General features: G+C 34.6%; 1 protein-coding gene across 2 annotated transcripts; it reads left to right on the forward strand.

Annotated features, from left to right (window-relative positions):
- The first annotated feature begins 438 nt into the window (after nucleotides 1-438).
- LOC149084181 (uncharacterized) lies at nucleotides 439-18020 on the forward strand. Of its 2 annotated transcripts, none has more exons than XM_089234526.1 (3): nucleotides 439-511; nucleotides 8462-14155; nucleotides 14843-18020. In XM_089234526.1, the coding sequence occupies exon 2, from the start codon at nucleotides 8531-8533 to the stop codon at nucleotides 10937-10939; it is 2409 nt and encodes an 802-aa protein (XP_089090652.1). In that variant the 5' UTR covers nucleotides 439-511; nucleotides 8462-8530; the 3' UTR covers nucleotides 10940-14155; nucleotides 14843-18020. The 2 variants fall into 2 exon arrangements, with proteins under 2 accessions (XP_089090652.1, XP_089090653.1); XM_089234527.1 differs by lacking the exon at nucleotides 439-511 and adding an exon at nucleotides 716-880.
- The last annotated feature ends 3947 nt before the right edge of the window (nucleotides 18021-21967 follow it).

Below are 21967 nucleotides of genomic sequence, written 5' to 3' on the forward strand. Positions count from 1 at the left end.
GCTTTTTAGGAAAAGCGTTATAAGCGGGATCCACTGCATATGAGAAAATGATTGATCTCGTTTAAGTTTCACAAGTAAAGAAATGACAAACACTGGTTTATCAAATACATAACAACAGCGGTCAAATTAATGAATAATGATTTTATAATTGAATATTTGAACACGTGCATTTAGCCACTTGAATTGAATTTCAAATAGCTGCTCAAACATCCGTTGTCCGCCGGTTCCTGACCCCGCAGTTGATTGTTGTTGTTGTTATTGTTTATCTGCTTCTGTTGCCAGATTAGATTATAATATCAAGAAAACATTTTCACTTTTCTTTTCCATGGACTCTATGAGTTAACAGGGTAAAACTTAATTTTGTGAAGTAATTTTCATTAAATGGTTATGTACTTCGGAATTTTAAAATTAATTAATTAATTTAATTTTTTTCTCTCAGCGTTTATCGTCTGCTAAAGAACTGGAAGCGCTCCTTCAGCATCGCTTTCAGGTCACTCCTCAACAGGTGTTGGTAAGTAACGGGTCATGGTTTTTTTCTCTGAATTCAAATCACAAAATAATAATAAAATTCATTAATGATTTCTCTAATTAATCAGTATTTGTTAATTGTCAGATAAATTATAATAATTAATTGTTAATTCTATTTTTTGATAACATAGTAATCATCACCCATTATTGCAAAACTCCAGTGTTGTTTTTGTTTGGGCATGAGCACGTTATCATGACACATAGGTAAAGGGTGACAGGGTCTCTGGCCCAAGGGGGCCCTCTGGAACGAATTATATTATTATTTTGTGGACACTAAATTACTATGTAAGGCCCTGTGAGCAATCCAGGTCGGGGGGACGGCTGTGCACGGTTTATATATTGGTTATATCAGGTTTACTTTTCTGTGATTCAAGTATTGTGAACGAAATTGTGCTTATATATATATATATACACACACACACACACACACCGTATATACTCGTATATCATGCCCCCCCACAAGGGGTGGGCTGACAAGGCTCCAGCCCTGGGGCCCGGGACGATTTTCACCAATTTTTTTGTTTTTTCACGTTATAAATTCACCATAAAGGGGCCCGTGAAAGTGTGGTCGGGGGCCTGCAAAAGATCCCAGCCTAAGGACCCTGCTCCAGGATGTGGGGGGGGGGCATGTTGTATATAAGTCTACCCCTCCACTTCTCCCCCCCCCCACTAGAGTTGTATATTGCTGTTGGAATAATATCATTTTCCCCCTTTTACTATGTGTATGTATTCATGTTCTTTCCCCATATATGCAACGATTCCCTCTTTTGGGACTTTCTTTTTCCCTCCACTTGATCATTGCTGTATGATAGTTATTCTCTTTGCTTGTATTAAATGTCGTTCGTCTGACTAGACGTGTGTTTCGTTTCTCTCTCGTCGTCGTCTCTTTCCCTTCCACACTCTGCCCGCCCTCAGGTTATGGGCCCAGAGACGTATCTTTCGAGACGGTAGCGTTTTCAATTTCTTTTTTCGCGCAGCCGATACACAGTAGTGGTATCTCGTTTGAAGTTTAGTTTCCATTCGTTTTACCGTGTGCATCAGGAACCTTCGCAACAATAATGGCCAGCATAAAGGACAATATTGTCAAGCTGAATAATCACAACTATTCGAACTGGAAATATAAGTTTAAACTTCTGCTAATGAAAGAGAAACTTTTCAAGAAAGTCATCGAGAACGACAGGCCGGATCCAGGTGAAGCGAATCGAAGGACCCTCGATCTATGGGAGGAAGCCGACAGCCAAGCACAAGTGTACATTGGACTAACTGTCGAGGATGATCAGCTCATTCACATCCGTGATAGTAAATCCGTGAAGGACATGTGGATCGCCCTGAAGGAGTATCACGAGAAGAGCACCCTCACCAACAAGGTTCACCTGATAAGGACAATCTGCTCCCTGAAGCTAGAAGAAGGCGGAAATGTTCCCGAGCACGTTGTCCGCATGCAAGAACTTTTTCTGAAGCTGAGGGACCTCGGCGAGGAATCCTTATCGGATAAATGGAGTACCGCCATGCTACTCAGCAGCCTGCCAAGGAGCTTCGACCCGATGATCACCGCATTGGAAACACGTGCCGAAACCGAGTTGACGTTCGCTGTGGTCCAGCAAAAGGTCATCGCCGAATACGAAAGAAAGCAGCAACACCCGGATCCAGGCAGTATCCTCACCGAAAGAATGGTGAAACTCGGATCAAGCCACATCGAGAGGAAAAACTCCATAAAGTGCTATTTTTGCAAGAAGCCTGGCTACGTCAAGAACAGATGCAGAAAATACGCAGAGTGGAAAAGGAATCATCCGGAGAAAACGTCCAGGAGCTCAAGTGAAAATAAAGTGAGCGCTGCTCAGCAAAAGGATACCTTGCTTTCACTAGGCATACGGTTGGAAAACTGGATTGTGGATTCTGGTGCCACGCGCCACATGAGTAACGATATCAATTTTTTCACGTCGTTTGATAACTCGTATAAAGATAATATTGAAGTTGCAAACGGCGAAGCAGTTCATGTGCTAGGCATAGGTTCCGGGAATATGCTATTGAAAAATATAGAAGATACTGTGACAAAAGTGTTACTTTCGAATGTGTTGTATGCTCCCGATGTCGTCAGTAATTTAATATCCGTTCGTCAGCCAACTTTGCATGATGTTTCCGTGAACTTTCATGGTGATTATTGTGAAATTCACAAAGATGGAAAGCAGATCGGTGTTGCTGACTCTGTCGGAAATCTGTACAGATTACGGGTTTGTCAGTTACATAAAGTAATTACAGTGACTGGACATAAAGAAAATTGCATACACACATGGCATCGAAAAATGTTTCATAGAGATATAGAAACCATCAAGAAGATGCATGCTGAAGGACTTGTTCATGATTTGAAACTCATTGACTGCGGTATCAACATGTCCTGAGATACGTGCATGAAAGGGAAACTTTCGAGACTACCATTTCCCAAGAAATCCACGAGTGAGTCAAGCGCACCGTTAGATCTAATTCATACCGATGTGTGCGGCCTGATGCAAACGATCACACCAAGTGGAAAGCGGTATGTTGTCACGTTCATTGACGATTATTTGAGGTACACTCAAGTACATTTGTTGGCACAAAAATCGGACGTATCCGATGCTCTAAAACGGTACCTGAATCTCATTGAAAATAAATTTGGTCAAAAAGTAAAGGTGATTCGATCTGATCGAGGAGGTGAATACCTAAACCGAAACTTGAAATTCTTAGCTGATAAAGGTGTGCAAACACAGCTAACTGCGGCTTATTCTCCACAGCAGAATGGGGTAGCAGAAAGGAGGAACAGGACTTTGGTCGAGATGGCACGTTGTATGCTGATCGATACATGCTTACCGAAGAACTTTTGGGGTGAAGCTGTGATGACTGCTAACTACATTATGAATCGTGTTCTAACTTGAGTAAAGGACAAAACTCCTTACGAACTGTGGACGAACAGGAAGCCTACCATCAAGAACCTACAAGTTTTTGGATCGAAGTGCTTCGTTCATGTACCAACAGAGAGGCGTCAAAAACTCGATAACACAGGGGTACAAATGATTTTCCTTGGGTACAACGAGGAGTCGAAAGCCTATCGCTGCTACAACCAATCATTGAAAAAGGTCGTAATCAGTCGAGATGTCAGGTTCTGTGTAGAACATCAAGTAAGCGACAACTTCGATGCGAGTAAAGATGATGTTCGTGAAACCGAACTTACTGGCTCCGTGGAAATAAAAACTCAGGAGGAGCGATCCAGAAACCCATCAGAGGACGATCCCAGAGGTGACGGATTCCGAATTCGTGTTTCACAAAGGTCAACTAAAAGCATTCCGCCCAAGAGATTCGAAGTGATGAGAGCAGGTGACAACCATCGCATGGGGAATTTCTCCGAGAAATTGACAGACGAAGACAGCGATGATGAGGAACTTCCAACCTGCAGTCGTATTCCTGACAGAAGGCACTTCAACGACGGTTTCATTGTGCATCAAGCCAGTTTGTGTGGTTATGAAGATCCTGAAACATATAGACTCTAAAGTCAACCTATCAGACGGATTCACAAAAGCATTTGATATTGTGAAATTATGAAATGTTATGTTTATTTACGGGCTCAAATGAAGTGGGGGTGTTGGAATAATATCATTTTCCCCCTTTTACTATATGTATGTATTCATGTTCTTTCCCCATATACGCAACGTTTACCTCTTTTGGGACTTTCTTTTTCCCTCCACTTGATCATTGCTGTATGATAGTTATTCTATTTGCTTGTATTAAATGTCGTTCATCTGACTAGACGTGTGTTTCGTTTCTCTCTCGTCGTCGTCTCTTTCCCTTCCACACTCTGCCTGCCCACAATTGCGTCCTCTCAATTTTAGTTCTAGAATAATTTTAGTTGAATTTTCTTCCGTGTTTTTGTTCTTAGCTGCAGGATGGAGAATAACAACTTTCAAAATTTTAATATTATTAATCGGCTCGAATGTTTCAACAATTGCTCTAACAAGGTGTGTAGTACACACCCAAAGAAAAATTCGTCGACTTTTGACTTCAGCGATTCAACCAATTTAGGATCAAGGACATAATATTGCGTCCAAACGCCAGTGGAATAATTGGTTGCAATGTATTGCAAATTGGATTCCAGACCATCTCAAGATGGTGCTGGAATCTCAACAAATCAAGACACGGATTCTGAGAAAGTCGCTTCTCCCACTATCAACCATAACAAGATGTTCGTCTCTCCGTCGGAAATCCCAGAGGATTTAAAAAACAAGTCTGTTTTCTTTCGTCTTTCCTCACCACCACTACGGAACTTCGTTGCAACCAAAAATGAAAAAAAAAACACCGTATATACTCGTGTATAAGCCGACTCCCCACCCCAGTTCAGGACCACCAAAACCGCAATAAATTAAAAATCCGTGTATAAGCCTACCCCAAAAAAAATCTGCATTTTAGAGAAAAAAATGCTTATATTTTCATGCAAAATGAATATCTTACGGAAATTTACAATAGAAAATGATTCGAACTTTTTAATCTGTTTCTTCTTAGTCTCCAAGCTGATCGTAATCCATCAGATCATCATTGGGGTGCGGCATCTTCGCTTTTATCCTCATCTGGGCTGTCATCTCCATTGTCACTTTCAAAGAGGATATCATATTCAGTTCCGTCCGCTGATGCAACATTTTTTGAAGGATCGGATGATAATTTCTGTGGAAACAGAATTCCGCGCCGCATGTACCCATTGCCACACTAGGCCAATCTCAGGTTTCTTCAAGGCACCACTATTTTGTAGTTTCTTTATCATCGGAACTCATCCATTTGATCTGCAAATTACTCAAATAGTCTTTGAGAGGCTTGTTTGTGCTCAGATCTATCTTTGCCTCGGCTTTGACATTATTGGTTCTGTGGGGTTTGAACATATCTCATACCAATAATGCGGCCTACAAAAATGACTACTGATTGCAGGGGCGATATTTTGTCATCAAAAACTGACCCGAGTATAAGCCGACCCCCCCCCCCCCACTCGAGGAACAAATTTTTCCACAAAAAACTCTGCTTATACACAGGGGTAAATACGGTAGTTAATTTCTGTAATATTAAATCACACATGCACCTAGTGAACGATCTTATTCATTGCCCCCCACATCCCACAGTGGAGCCCCTAGGCTGGGTTCATTGCTGGCTCCCGTTTACAATTTTTTAGTACGAAAAAAAAGAATTCTTAGGCCCAAGCCTGGAAGCCCTGTCAGCCCTTATGTTGTTGTTAGAAACCATCAAGTCGACTTCTGGTGACTAGATGATGACTCTCCAACATGGTCTGTCATTCACAACATGCCTCAGTTGTGTTAGCTTCATTGCGGTGCTTTGCAACACCTCTATCCATTGCTGGTGCTCGATCTGCCTCTTCCTCTCGTTCCTTCCATTCTTCCAAGTATTATAATTTTTTCTAGTAAACCCGCTATACACATTATATGACCAAAATAAGGTAGTTTCTTTTTTGTAATCTGCTTTGACTTTTTCTATAACCGATTTATTTGTCCTTTTAGCTGCCCATGGAATTCAGAGCATCCTTCTCCAGCACCAAAGTTCAAAGGAATCAATTATGTTTTCTATTCATAGTTTTCTTTCCATAGTTTCTTTTCCATAGTGTCCAGCTCACATCCGACATTATGACAAGGAAGACCAATGCATTTATGATCCTAATTCTAGTTTTCATTGGAATATCTTTGTCTTTTATTATACTAAACTTCCTAATGGCAGATTTGCCCAGAACTTCTCACGGTTATTAAAGCCCCATAATAGTCTGTAGATTTTCCAATGGAATGAGGCATGCTGGAAAGTACTCTGTTTCTTTGGGGCCGTTTTTATAATTTACTAGCTTACCCGTCATGCGTTGCTGCGATCTCAGAAGAAAGTAAATTCAAGGAAATGAAGGGAAGGAAAAAAAACTTTAAAAAAAACTATGCCAGAAACCTTCGCGGGAGTGTACTCAACAACTTCCCAATGTTTCATGGCGATCTGATGAATGTTGTAGTAATGCATAAAGGACAGACATACATTCATTTTTATATATATATAGATAATGTTAGAGTTACATTTGTGTGGTGTTTGAAGGGTAAAAGCAGATGTTTCCATGGTCACACCCTGCTGCAGGGTTCCTAGCCAGATTTTTAATGGGTCCCTTCACAGTTAATTAATATATATATATATATATATATTACATGGAGGGAGAAAGTCTACCATTCCTGTGCTCCTCATGAATTTTGTTTCTTACTCCATAGAATTCATGGTGTTGTCATGGTTGTGTTTTTCATCCGTGTGCGTTTTTTTTTTGTCTGCTATTATTATTTTTTGTTTCCTTGTGTAATTTTAATCTAGCAGCATTTTTATTGAACCCAGAGAGCTTTTTTGCCCTGACCATTGAATTATTTAAAATATAGTCTAGGTTTTTACTTATATTCCAGGGAATATTCATGTATTAGGCGTGATGGTCGCATTAGAGTAAAAAAAGTGTCCTGGATTTTGTTAGTTTCAATTTCATATCTGGCCTAGGATGTTATATTTTTAATCTTGATTCCTTATTTTAGTCTGAGAATGTTATTTTATTCTTTTTGTCGTTCATTTTTATCATGGTTTTTTTTACAACCATGGTATTATCCTTTCTTGGCAAAGTGTTTGCGATTGTTTCCTTTGGCAAGAAAGACGTCCAAAAGCATGACTGTTTCACTTCTCACTATGCTTTTGGACGTTTTTCTCACCAAAGAAAAAATGTACTAATATATCACCAAAAGAATGATATATTGGTATATCACTATAAGTGTTCCCATTCGTATGAAGTGAAATTATTTGTGAATATCTACACTGAATTGTCACAGAATTTCTTGCAATAATTGTCCTGTAGATGCATGCATTATGCAAAAAAAAAAAAAAATTAAAACATATTTGTGTACGCATTGACATATTCCACCCATTTTTCTGAGATGAAATTTAATTTAATGTAATTACAGTTTCTTTAAAGAATGTTTGTTAAAAAAAAGTCAGTGCTCAGAAAAAATGTTGAATAGTGGAAATCAATTTGAAGGGGGGGGGGGGAAGAAGAGAGCATTTTCTGTCCAAAAAAAAAATCAAAATTTATGCTTTTGCTTTTCTGTGCATCCTTTTCAACTATGTAAAACATCAGAGGCAAAAATATTTCCAGTCTGCAGTAATAAAGGAAGAAATATATAGCTTAATGGAGAGCAATGATCTTAGTCACAGCTTGTGGATGGAAAAACTCCCAGGGGCCACCACATGTGCAATAGAAACAAATTTGTGGCATGCAAAGGGAGCAATACCAGATATTTGAAGAAAAATTATGGTTTTTAGTTTCCTGAAAAATATCGTTTTATGGACTGAAAGATAGCTTTCCCCTATCCTTCAATTTAGTTACTGTATTTTAACATGCGTGTGTAAGGAACCCTCATATATTAAATACCACAGATTTTTTGGGCTTAAAATTTAGAAAAAGTTTTCATCAAAGGTATTTTTTATTTTAAGATAAAAAAAGTATCCCTTTTCAATGAATACCATTGTAGCAAAAATCTCGTTTAACAAACACCTTTCTAATTCCCCAGATAATTTTACATAGGAACAATGTAAAAACTTGGAATTCCTTTACCAAAAAATTTCATAATAACGAAGTGATTTCTCCAGTCTCTTGGAGTTATAAATTATGGATTTGTCGTAATTTATTTCACACCTCATAATCTTCCTGTATGATTTTTCATTGTAAATGTAGGGATTCAAGAGATTTGAAAAATACAGAAATTAATTGTGCAATTCTAATAAATTATTGTGGATAATATCCTGTCACATGTTTGCTTCATTAATTTTATGCTTTGTTATTGAATTGATTTACTTTAAATCATACGCTGTATCATGATTTGTAATAATGCACACACATTCATTCTTTCAGGTAGAACAGCCATAAAAGTATGATTTTCATTGTCATACATGTTATCGAAGCTCACACATTATAAAAAAGATGATGCCATTCAAACCAGGAGTTTCAGACATGTTTTTCAGAACAGCAAATTTTTTCAATGATCATAGATCTGGAAGTGATTACTACTCAGGTTCAAGCCATAGCAGATCTTTAAGTCGGAACTCTAGTAGAGAACCATCTCAAGTATTTGGATCCCAAGAACCACTTTTTGAATCTCAAAAAGAGCTAGAGTCTTCAGAGACTGAATTGCCAAATTCAGCATTCGAAAAATTCGTCACTTTGAAACCTTTGGCAAGTAGTGAAAAAAAACCAAATTTAGACCAAGTTCCAAGTCTCTTCCAGAACTCAAAGATAAATGTAAGGGATAGTTTATCTTTATCTTCAACTTTGCAAGGAGAATTGCAGCGTACTAGTGAGACTTTGAGAGATTTATCGGTTAATGTTGAAATTGTAGTGGAAAGCTTGAAAGTTATTAAAGATCAACATTTGGAAGAAAATGAAAAACATGTCTCATCAGATAAAGCATTGCAAGGTTTCATGAACAACTTACTCAAAACTGTTCAGGTCTTGATTGACGAATATACAGAAAATAAACAAGTTATTTCTTCATTACCTGATTCATTTCACAAAGAACTGTCAGACAGAGCAGAAGCTAGTGGTCAGCAAAATAAAGAAACTCATCATATGCTTCAAGAACTTGAAAATAGTATGAAAAAATTTTCTGAAGGCATCCTAACAGAAATGGAAAAAAGTTTGGAGCTTCTAAATTTTCTGAAAGCCAATGATGAAACATTGAATGAAAAATTCCATGTATTTATGGGTAGTGCAGAAAAAACATATGCATATTTAAAAAATGAAATCGGGGAACAGGGCATAGTGTTACGTCATATTTCAGACGAAAGCAAGAAACTCCTAAGTATTTCAAAAAAGTTATCTAATGAATATTCTAAAGAATATGTAGAAATAGTGTCTAAAGTAGATATGCAGGGCAAGGAATTGTCAAATATTTCTCGTGAAGTTGTTAATTTACATAAAAAGATTGATGGGCTTCAAAACATGATATCTACCATTAATAAGCATCTGAAATGTGATAAAAAGCTTATGAGCGAACAAAAAAATGAGGTAACAAAGCAATTGAAAATCTATGACCAGAGGGTGTCTATCAAAGTTGATGAAGCTATCGATAAAGTCAAAGAGTACATGAAAAATGACTTTCTGAAATCTTTTTTAGATCCATTACTCAATAATCACAGAAGTCAAGTGCAGAAAGATTTGAGTTCATTGTCAAGTTATTTACAATCATTGGTCAGTGCACCATTATTCTATCCTGGATTATCTCTTCTCGAAAGAAATGACAGTTTCAGACAAAATCTTACGGCAAGAAGTAATACCAACAGTTTTCACTCTAATTTTTTGCCACCAGCTCTTCCATCTCGCCAAACTGGGTACTTTCAAGTTCCACCAAAACATTGCCATTCTATTCCAGGTACTACTGCCAAAGATGGACAGCCAAGCATTTTAAATACTGTCTCTAAGAATTGTCTGTCCTCGGGTATGGATGAGGTTTTTGAGTTTAGCCCCTCAGTCCCAACATCTGCTTGCAGCACAGGTAACCAAAATCTTATAATAAGAAGGAAGAAAAGCTGTTTGACTCCGGTTTCTACTTCTGGTATTATGGTCTCAGCTGGGAGCACAATTCTTAAAAATATAGATGATATTGCTACTCCGGTTACACATGTATTTCTTTCAAAAAGTGCTACCCCTTCTTATGCCTCACTGTCAGTGCCATCTGAGCAGAATGTCAGCTACACTGGGTCAACAAGAAGTTATACCAATATGTCTTATGATTCATCACCTTCTATTCCCGCTGAGCATTTTCTCAAAAATGTTTCAAAATCGCAAGTTGCTGAAGCAAGTAATAAAAATATTCTTCCTTTCAATGACGTGAAATCGCTCAAAGCATTGGAATTTCACAACTCTTCTGCCAGCGGTAGACTTTTTCCAAGATCGGAAAAAATTGTTGAAAGCTTGTTACAGGAGAACAGCTGTTCAACTGGCAAAGGATCATTAGATTTCACTGCCACTGTTCCAAAACATGAACCACTTTTTTTCATGGGTCAATCACCAGAGCTAAATAATACACATGACTTGTCAATTTCTGCCAATGCTATTAGCAAACAAGATGATGTTTTTTCAAGAAATCAAAAACAAGATCTGATATCCTCCCAGAGGATGATTAATAAAAAATTTTGCAAAGTCAGTGAATTTCCTCTTGGAAGCCTTAATGGTAAATGCCTGAAAGCAAAATCTAATAGACTTGTACAAGGTAAAACACAAAGATGTTTACCTGTTATTGCTAGAAACACACGCTTGCAGTCTCTCTTGAAGAAAAAAAAATTAGAAGCATATTTGCTAGATAATGATATGGAAGTCATAATGTTAGATTAAATTTCTGTAATCTATGATGTAAGGTGATGTATAGATCATTTATTTGAACCATATTTTAAAGCTGGAGTCCTCAAATTTTTGATGATCGTCATCATCTCTGTTCTCATAAATAGTGCTATACTTAGTAGAAAATTTCTACTAGAGAAATATTTAAAATTGAGATTTTTAAAGTGTGTATAGGCTGAGTAACTATAAAATGTCCCTCCCCCCCGCCAATGTTCACACATTTATTCACAAATGTTTTTGTCATATTGAAGTTATATTGACCTGTCCTGTACTACATTGATGATATGTTGTTAATTTGATTTTATATTTGCAAACTACACATATTAAATTTGTCACTTGTACACATTAATTTGTCACTCTGCAGTATTTAGAATATTGCATTTTTCATTTTGTTTATTTTACTGGATATATATATGAAGAGACAAATAGGTATATTTGAAAGTGAAATATTTATGGTAAATGTGTTTTGATTTTATTAAAAAAAAGTTGCAAGTTGGTGAATATCAGAAGGTTTTTGCTGCCATCATTTTTATGAACACTTCATTACTTTTGGAATTATTTTTTTGGATTTCATTATTCATGCATAATAAAATGTTTTGCATATGAATGTTTTAGTTTTTAAGAAGTTTGTGTGGTTTTTAAAACTTTTGTAGTTGCACTAGAGCATTTATAAGCATAGTATTGTGGAACATCATGTAATTTAAGTTTTTGATTGTTTCTGATTTGTTGATAACATTTAGATTAATTGTGTTTGTACTTCATTTTTTATTACTCCCTGTGTTGTAGAGTATAGTATAGTGAGTACTGTATAGTGAGTTCCAGTATCGAAAAGATGATCTGGTGAGAGCAGCAGAAACTCCACATATGTGTGTGATGGTCGTAATTGAGAATGGAATGAATGTGTCGTGTAACATCAAGTAATTCTATTCTATTTTAGGTGAAGCAATCTTGAGAACCAGTTGCGCGATTTTGTATCAAATGTGGATTAGTCAAGAGTTAAAAAAGATTGAAATCACTGACATATAGAATAGTCTTTATATGAGAACCCATTTGGAACTAATAATATTGGTCATACATCACTATGCTATAAGTCGCTATGATGTATGGTGGTCATAAAGAGCATCAATTTTATCATTTATGAGTTTACTTTTTGTGTGGAAACTTAACTGAATACATCCATAAACACACTTTTATAGTTCTGTACAGTTCTAGGTATTACTTATACTTCTGTAATTGACATAGGCTTATGAATACTTGTTGGCACATCATAAATTTTATTACCTGATCATGTGTGGATTTTCATTTTTTTTTCATCATTATATGTCATACAGTGAATGCAGCAAAGATCCAAAATATGCATTTCAAAATATTTCCACATTTCTTCCCCAATATCTAAAATTAGTTCTGATTCATGGCTCTCAAACTATTTCGTATTTACACCTGCTATAGTAATAATTGAACTAAAAATTATAAGCTCACAAATATTAAAAACATTATAACACTCCTGTAATTTAGAAAATAAATTTCTTTGGATTAATTTTTTAAGTTATGAACCAGCTTTTTGTTTTGCATGCATAGAGAAAAAGTGAAGTTTCATTTGAACTCTGTGTTTGATATAAGATAGTGATGTAACATCTGTAAACTGTGATTTCTCTTTTGTTCATTAAAAAAAAAATTCCAATTTTTAGTGTAACCATAGTATATTATTAAAATTTGCATAGATGTATGGTTGTTTTGCTTCCATTTTAATTGCTTTACCAAGTATGGATTTTCACATGAAATTGCGAAAAATTTTAATCAGGCTGCCTTTATATATATTTTTTAACCTATGCTACTTGAAGAAATCAAAGGAACAAATCGCATCGGGATTCAAAATTTAATTTGCATTTACTTGCAAATATTTGTGTATATGTATATTTGTGCTATGAGGTCATGTATCATAGACTCTGTAAGAACCCAGTTTCGAATCCTACTGATGATAAAGTGACAGTCAGCTGAAGTTGGTTTTTTGATTTTCCAACTTCATGGCATGAGAGACATGCTGGAAATCTTGTGTAATCCATTCTTTAAGATTTCATTATTGGTGATAAAGATAACCAGAAATGTGCACGTGTGGATTATGAGATTTTTTTTCCTCAAAGTAGTGAAATTTTAAAATATGATGCTTATACTTAGGAAATAATTGTTAGCAAAAATATATGTTATTTAAAGTGAAAGAGGATTTTGCAGTATCAAAATATCTATAATTTTCCTCTGATTTCTCTTTTTAGTTTTGTTATGTCTTTAGAAAATTTACTTATTTTGTTCATGAATGATATTAGTGAATGACAAAATTATGGAATTGATAAATTCAGTTTTATCTAGTAATTTTTTTTCTTAATTTTAAATTTAGGACTTCATTTTTGATGTTAACCAAGACTTCATAAAGGACTCGTTTCAACGAAACTCCAAATGATTACCTCTAAGCCCTGTAAAGATTCCAAAACAATGTGCAGCCATGATGCTAACATTTGCTTCACATAATATTAAACAAAATTTTGTTTTTAAAAATATTGCATATTTGTCTCAATCTGGAAATACAGTAAAACCCCTTTTAACGGACACCCCTCAGATGCAGTCACCCCTTTTGCGGCCAAATAATAATTTCCAATTGTAATAAAAGTATGTATTTCAAACGCCCGATTAACGGTCACCCTTCTTATACAGGCGAGTTTTTTTTTTGTCCTGTTAATGTCTGCGAAAGAGAGGTTTTACTGTAGGTGAAGCTGCTTCTAGAAATTAACCAAAAAAAAAAATGTGTCACAAAAGTAATTATAATCATTAAGATTCAAGTCAGCAACCTGATTCACTGAGCATTGAATTTATCTGAATGTATAGATATTAAAAATTATTATTATGACTTAATAAATATAGCTTGAGGGGATTTCAAAAAAAATTATGTGAAAGTGATTGTAAAGATAATTATCAGAATTAAAATTTTCTGTTAATAAAAGAGTTATTAATTTTTTTTCTTGTGTTTTGAAGCATAAATACTGGAATACTTGAAGGTTTTTATGTGAAACAAATTGTCTGCCTGTACACATTGGTATATACATCTTTTGCATATTTGAGGTATTCCTTTCATTCACTTTTTTCACCTTATAAATGTAATTTTTTTTTCTTTTCCAGCAATGGAAACATTGGCCCATTACTTGAAGAAGGTTAGAAAACGTAAGTTTCCAACATCGAAACAGAATGAAACAAAAAGTTTAAGTTTGAATGAACTGAATAAATCTAAGGGGCAGAAAGTAAAATGTCCTGCTTCAAAAATTCAAACTGAAAACAAGCAATGTACCATCCCAAAACAAACTGTTGCAGTGGAGAAAATCCATCCAAATGCAGATGAACTCTCGAAAAAGTTGAGCAAAATATTGCGGAATGATGTGCTTGTTCTAGTTGTTTTTTTTCAAGTCATTTAGCATGGGTAATGCACACAAACAAAGTTATCCATATGCCTGAATAAAAAATTACTTTTGTTCAACGTTTTAATGATTCAAAGTTAGAAAAAAAATTTCTTTAAATTTAAAATGTTTATTTGAATTTTTTAGTAGGTTACTTTGTGTTTATGACATTTCTGGGTTACTTAATCAGCCTAGAAAAAGATGCTCCAATTTTAATTTAATGATGTGAATAAAATATTGAAAAATATTAATTGCATTAGAATTTTTTTTTAACTTATGAATTTTCTAAGCTATGATCACATCCATCATATTCAATATAATTTTGAGTTCCATGATTTATTTGATGTTGCTGTTGTACTTTTTTTACAGTAATTGTTATAGAAATTTTTTTAGTATCAATATCTTTTTTGGTTGAAGTGATATCTTACATTTTTAACTTTTATTTTCTGACGTATAGAATGTGATCCTCTCAAGAAGCATGGATGTCCTTCTTGCTCATTCAGGTTTAATAAACGAAGCCATTTAAAGCGTCACCTACTTGTTCACCATAGAGAGAAGCTTTTTGAATGTATATACTGCTGTAAACGTTTCTCCCAGGAAGCCCGCATGAAGAGACATACTATTGCTCATCTTTCTCAATTGTGAACAAAATAAGACTGAGTAATAAAGTGATTTGCAAGCAGATGAAGCTACTTGTGTTACAAAATTTATAACGTAACTATTATGCGTAGTGTGTTTGTGTTGAAAATAAAGACCTATTTCTCATAAAAAGTTTTTTTTTGCTAATTTATAGTTTCTGGACAAAAATTTTTTGTTGTACAATGATAGTTACATACATCAAGTGCAATAAATTTATCTATTGTTTTATTGTGATATGGTGTGATGAAGTGTTTCTCAACCGCTGGGCCGCGACCTGGTACCGAGTCCTGACATCATTCATACTGGGCCGCGAGTGATTGGCTGTTTATGTCTCCCTCACTTGTTTTCCGTTAGTCATTTGTTTGACTGGGCCTTCCAGTCACAAATATAAATGAGACCAGGCCGCGGGCTACCAAAAGTTGAGAACCACTGGTGTAATGAACATCCCACAAACCAATTGGCTAGTTAAGATGGTGAAATGATGGTAATTCTATGAGAAATATATTTTAAATCTGTGTGTGTGTGTTTAATATGGTTTCATTCCTAAGTGAGTTGGAATATGGCTTTCGTCTCTGAAAGTTGTGTTTTGGGAGGTGTGCAGTAAAATAAGTTTCGTTATATTTGGTTATCTTGTGAAATAGCTCAGATTCCGACAATGTTAAATGACTATTATCTGTCTGTACGTCGGTATGTGGGTGATTCTCAACAAATTGGCCTAAATTGTGTCCCCAGCAGTTTACATAAAATATATTTCACTAAATTTTTTTTTCGTCACTTTCTATTTATGTTCTAGCGTCTGAAAAGTTGCCACTCTGTTTTTGATGTTTTCATTAATAGTAATTTAAAATTTGTTTGAAGAATTGAACAATTTTTGATTTCTTGAAATGTCCTTCAGCTGGCTGCCCTCAGCCTGTTTTTCAAATTTTAAAATGTTTACTTTGTATCTAAAAACAAAAATATATTATTTTCTTTAATAATTATTTTTAGGACCAGTATACTTTCATATTTCACTTTTTTTTTAATAATTTTAAATAATTTTTGTCATTAGTTTGTAGCCAAATAAAAATTTTCTCCATTTTTGTTTTCTAATTGTTACATTTGGAAAACATTGGCTCAAATCCTCCAACACCAGTTGCCACCTATCAAATTTTGTGTTGAAAAGGTTGTTGTGTATGTGTGTGAGAGAGAGAGAGAAAAAAAAAAGAATGTAGTCATCTCTCTTACTTGAACCTCCTTTTAAATCAATTAGAATTGTAAATTAATTCACAAATTAGGTTTATTTAGAAAAAAAGAGAAGTGTTATTATTAAATACCCTCCTGACTCTTTTTCTTTGTTAGAAATATATAATTGAAAATTATTTTCACTTTACCATGTGCTCCAGTTTAGAGACATCTAATATTTCTGAAAACACGTTTTCAACATGCTTAGTTTTTTTTATCAGTTTTGCAAAACATATAAAAATATCATTCTCCTGGCATTAGGTAATTAGGAGGAAGGTTTGATCTCACATTAAGTTAGAGGGGATAAAAAAAAAAAAAAAAAAAAAAAAAATCAGATTTCTCGGTTGCAACAAGCTGCTGTAATTTTTCATCTAAAGACCTTGCTTTGAGAGTGCATCTCGTGCTCTAACAAAACAAAAAACAATTTAGAAATATGTTGACTCCCATAAACTTGATGAAAAAGAAGAAAGGAGTAAGAAACAAAAAAAAAAAAACTTCAGAGAATTATTGCACGTGTCCAAGTTGAAAATGAGCTACCAAAATAAATGCAACATGTTGCAATTTTCAAGCATAAATATGTTATGTGCTGAAACGCAAAATGGCTCTGATTTGCTTATCTTTTAACATGCTTAAATTTAAATTAATTTTTTCAAACTTGAATTTTTGACGAACTTCATTGCTTACTATATTTTATTTATTAGTAGGTAAAGAAATGTCCGTAAGAATGTTTTGGATTTTTGTGGTGAAATTTTTTTTATAACTTTCATTTTTTTGTCCAGTTTCGTGAGATTGACCCATGTACATCTTATGCATATTTGAGGTATTCCTTTCATTCCTTTTTTCACTTTATACATGATATTTTTATTTTCCAGCAATGGAAGCATTGGGCCATTATTTGAAGAGGGCAAGAAAACGTAAGAGTTTATACAACAGTTTTGGTGAAACCGAATGAAACAAAAAGTTTAAGTTTGGAGGAACAAAAGAAATCGAAGGGGCAGAAAACAAAACGTCTTATTTCAAAAATTCAAACTGAAAACGAGCAATGCATCATCCTAAAACAAACTGTTGCAGTGGAGAAAATCCATCCAAATGCTGATGAACTCTCAAAAAAGTTGGCCAAAATATCATGGAATGATGTGCTTGTTCTAGTTTTTTTTCCTTCAAGTCAACCATCTAACATGGTTAACATACACATACAAAGGAAACAGGTGTTTTCTGGATATTATGCTGAGGTGAACATGAAAATAAAAGTCATCTAGTCTCCACTGAACTCAAACCTTCTTGCAAACCAGGCAATCATGCTAGACACGACCCTGTTTTGCTTATTTCACACACTGTGAAATGAGGCGCTAAAGTAGAGGTATTATTAGCCTCTCTTAACTTCAGCAAATGGCCACCAGGTGGGATGGCTTTTGTGTGAAATAAGGAAGACAGAGGGTCTTGTCTCCGGGGGTGTAGATGGTATCATGTGTTTGCCCGGCTTGCGAGAAATCCTGGGTTCGAGTGCCGGTACAGACCAGATGACTTTGTGTTGACCTCAGCATAATATCCAGAAAATATCAGATTCATTGGGCTGAGAAAAAAAGCTGACTATCTCTCCATACACATACAAAGTTATTTGTATAACTGAATTGAAAATTACTTCTGTTAAAAATTTTAATGATTCAATGTTAGAAAAATATTTTTTCTATTAATTTAAAATGTTAATTTAATGTGGAAATTTGAATTGTCTAGTAAGCTACATTGTGTTTGTGACATTTTTGTGTTACTTAGTAAACCTACAAAAATATACTTGAATTTAAATTCAATGATGTAAATAAAATATTGAAAAATTGTAATTGCATTAGAATTTTTTTTAACTCATAAGTTTTCTAAGCTATGATCAAGTGTTGTATTCAATATAATTTTGGGTCCCATGATGTGTTTGACATTACTGTTGTATATTATAATTTTTTAGTATTGATTTCTCATTTGGTTACAGTGAGATTATCTTACGTTTTGTTTTTTCTATAACTTTTATTTTCTGACATATAGAATGTGATCCTCTCAAGAAGCATGGATGTCCTTCGTGTTCTTTCAGATGTAATAGACTAAGCCATTTAAAGCGCCACCTACTTGTTCACACTAAAGAGAAGCCTTTTGCGTGTATACACTGCGGTAAACGCTTCTCCCAGGGAGCCCACATGAAGAGGCATACTATTGCTCATCTTTCTCAATTGGGAACAAAATAAGACTGAGTAACAAAGTAATTTACAAGCAGATGAAGCTACCTGTGTGTTACAAAATTTATAACGTGAATATATGTGATAGTACAAAATAAAAATTTATTTCTCTAAAAAATTATATATTTTTTGTAATTTATAGTTTCTAGACAAAAACTGTTATGTTGGACAGTGATAGTTATATACACCTGTATGTCAGAGGTAAAGGGTGCCATGTACATTTTCATCAATATTGGGATAACTATTAATTTGCTGTACTTTCATTACACTACACATAGGTGTAGGGCACTAAGTCCTATTTTAATGAATAACAGATATCCACTTAATAAAACAAGCGACCTCCATAGAAAGCCATGCTAAAAAATATTTAAACGCCTCTCCTTTGAAATTTTCTTTTCGGCACATGGTTCCCTTTACCTCCAACATACATATATATCAAGCGCAATATATTCATCTATTGTTTTTTATCGTGATATAGTGTAATGAACATCAGGCACACTGATTGGCCGGTTAAGGTGGTAAAATGATGGTAATTCCACTAGCAATATATTTTAAAACTTCTGCATGTTTAATATGGCTTCATTCTTAATGTGAAGAAAGTTTTCTTATAGTATAGGAAGCATTCTTTTAAAAAATTTAGGCCTTTTTGACTAATTTCTCACCAACAAAGTGTTAAGTGAGATGGATATTTTATATTGTACAATAAGATTTTTGTTTGTTTGTTGTATACTGTGCTTATAATATGACAAGTGTAAGATAACATATACTTCACAGTAGTTACTGAATTGCAGGCTGAGAGCAGCCCAAAATGTTTGTAATTTGTAGCAGCATATCTTCCTACATGAAAGAGGGCCACTATGCCCTGAAAAAGTGAAATGCCATTTGCCCCCTCCCCCCCAATTGTTTCTAAAATATACCTTTATTTCAATATGTACATTCATCCTCCTTAATGAAACTCAGGAAGTTTTTCCAACTCCATCTCATATGTTATCACCACAAAATTTGTTAATTGCGACAGTACTCAATTGTCCGGTGAAAATATACTGTAAATATGTTGTGTGTTTTTTTTTGTTTTTTTTCTGCCTCAAAATAAAATGTTCTAGACTCTGCCATGAAGCTGGACTGGAAGAGATCTCGGCAAAGGGATAAGTCCAGTGGCAAAGTTCTAGCGTTCATTCATTCAGGCCTTTAATTAAGTAAGTATGCAGAATAGTATATTGTCAGTGAATATGAATTTTTCATGCTGTCAGAGAAAATGTTCAGTATAATTAATCTATTCAATAGCTGTTTCAATATAATGGCTACAGGTAAAGCACAATTTTTTATGAATACTGAGATTTTTCTTATTGGATTACAAAAAGTATTTGTTCATATAATGTATAGATGTGTAAATAAGACATTTGTGTCAAAAAATGTTGCAGACTTAAAGTAATTTAATGATGTTTTGCACAGTTGTCTAACACATTGTAATATTGTAAATGCTGCTACTTTTTTGTTGTGTTGAAACTAGAAAATTGAAATGTGTGACTAAAATCTTCTTTCAACTGTTCAAACCTTTTCAAATAAAACTATTATTTTTTATGAAATTTGTTTATAGTTATTAAATGGACCATTTCTCATTGACATAATTTTTATGGTTTTATATGGCATTTAAATGAGAATTTGGTTCAGTGAAATTCACTCAAAAGTTCAAGATTTTTATGATATATAAGGCTTCTGGTCTTATTTTTTATGGGTTTTTGTATCTGATAGAAGACAGTTATTCTTTTTCTTTTTTTAATTCACTTTATCTTCATTAATTTCAGACATTCATCAGTATTTCTTCGTGGCAAAGAAACACAAATGTGCTCACTGTGAATATAGCACTGACAGGATTTCTCATATGAAATACCATCTTAGGACTCACACTGGAGAGAGGCCATTTCGATGTAGTCATTGTTCATTGTCTTTCAAACAGCGAAGTCACTTGAATTCTCATATGCTCACTCATCAGTAGTGTAATGTATACCATCAAGTCCCAAACATCTGTGGTAGAAAGTAGAGCAGTGTGTGTAATAAGTTATTAAATTGCATATAAAAGCTGGTAAGTTTTGAATTCATTAACTTAGTACTTCAAATTACTTTTGGTCATTTCTTGGTTTATTCAAGGATGTTATATTGATGAAAAATTTAAACGAGGACAATGAAAAATTTGGTTATAAATTTTGCATCAATCAAGATCCTCTATGCATTTTCTTGATCAACTTATCATCAGCAGGAATTTCTGATGCGCATTCTGGCATTAATATATGATCTGTGTTTATCATAATCTGTGAGTGGACAATATTGTGGCCAGAAGTCCCCATATATAACAATGAGGGTCTATTACTGTTTTTGTCATGAATAATAGCCATCATTAAGAGGGGAAACACTTATGTTTCAATTTTAAAGTATGCTCATCAACAGATCAGTATAACACTAGTTCTTGAATGTTATGCATGATCACAGTGCCAATTTTTGCTAGGGTCAGACAGAAAGAAATGGATGGCGCATTTGTCACTGGACAAACAAGAAATGATTTTGTATCATGATCATGATTTTCCAAATGTGCTGTCATTTTATGCTTAGCGGACTTCCAATTAAAAACTATTTTAAATGGCTGATCGCATACTCTCATGCTAAGATAGAATTAGATTCGTTGTGATAAAATTGAACTTTTTTTTTAACTTGTTTTTTAGAACTAGTTTATAACTTTTATTTTTTTAAACTAAAATTTCTTTTTTTGAACTAGTTGCAGATCAATTTTATTAACAGTGCACTTGTGAGAGTAAGGCCCCCATGCTTCATCATATAGGGCAGCGGTTCCTAACCGGGGGTACCGCGGTAAAGAAAATGGTAATGGCTGCCATCCATCTAAAAAAAGAACAAAATAAATAAAAAAGATTAAAAAGAAGTTTTAAAAGTAGGTAGAGGTTTTTTCTAATATTGTCGGTTGTAATATATTGACCTTTCCCTATCAATGCAATCTTCTATAACAGAGAGATTGCGTCTGCTGGAAGGTTCGGCCTTCCCTCCTCCCACCCACGTCCAACCTGTGATCGGAATTCGCAAAATCCTTCCTCTCGGCTCACTTTTCTTCTGTGTTTCAGATTTCATTGTTGACACATGCTGGGCTGTGCATAAAAGTGAGGAATTTATTCGTGTTGTATTTAACTTTTGTTGTGGGCGTTTGTATTGAGGCGTGTGCGTGTTAATCCCACAATTTTCTACCAAGCACCTACTACTCATGTGATTTGCGCTATGGATTAGTGGCTAAAAACTAGATCTTTGCGAAAGTGGACTGAAACACCAAAATGAAATACTGTGCACCTGTAAATGTGAAAACATTTTTTGAATCTTCCAAAAGTGATTCTGTCGAAGCTACAGAGACCTCCTACTAGATTAGCTATCGTATTGCAAGACGAGGAAAAAAACACACTATTGGTGAAAATATGTTGTTAGATGCATGTTTGTAAAGGAAA

The sequence above is a fragment of the Pholcus phalangioides genome, unplaced genomic scaffold (assembly GCF_987345545.1).
Source record: "Pholcus phalangioides strain wild (caught in Gottingen) unplaced genomic scaffold, Ppha-v1.0 ptg000008l_1, whole genome shotgun sequence".
In the NCBI taxonomy this organism is placed as follows: domain Eukaryota; kingdom Metazoa; phylum Arthropoda; class Arachnida; order Araneae; family Pholcidae; genus Pholcus; species Pholcus phalangioides.

Bases quoted from the DNA above. Each gene is read 5' to 3' on its own strand.
- LOC149084181 (XM_089234526.1), top strand. From the start codon at position 8,531: ATGATGCCATTCAAACCAGGAGTTTCAGACATGTTTTTCAGAACAGCA.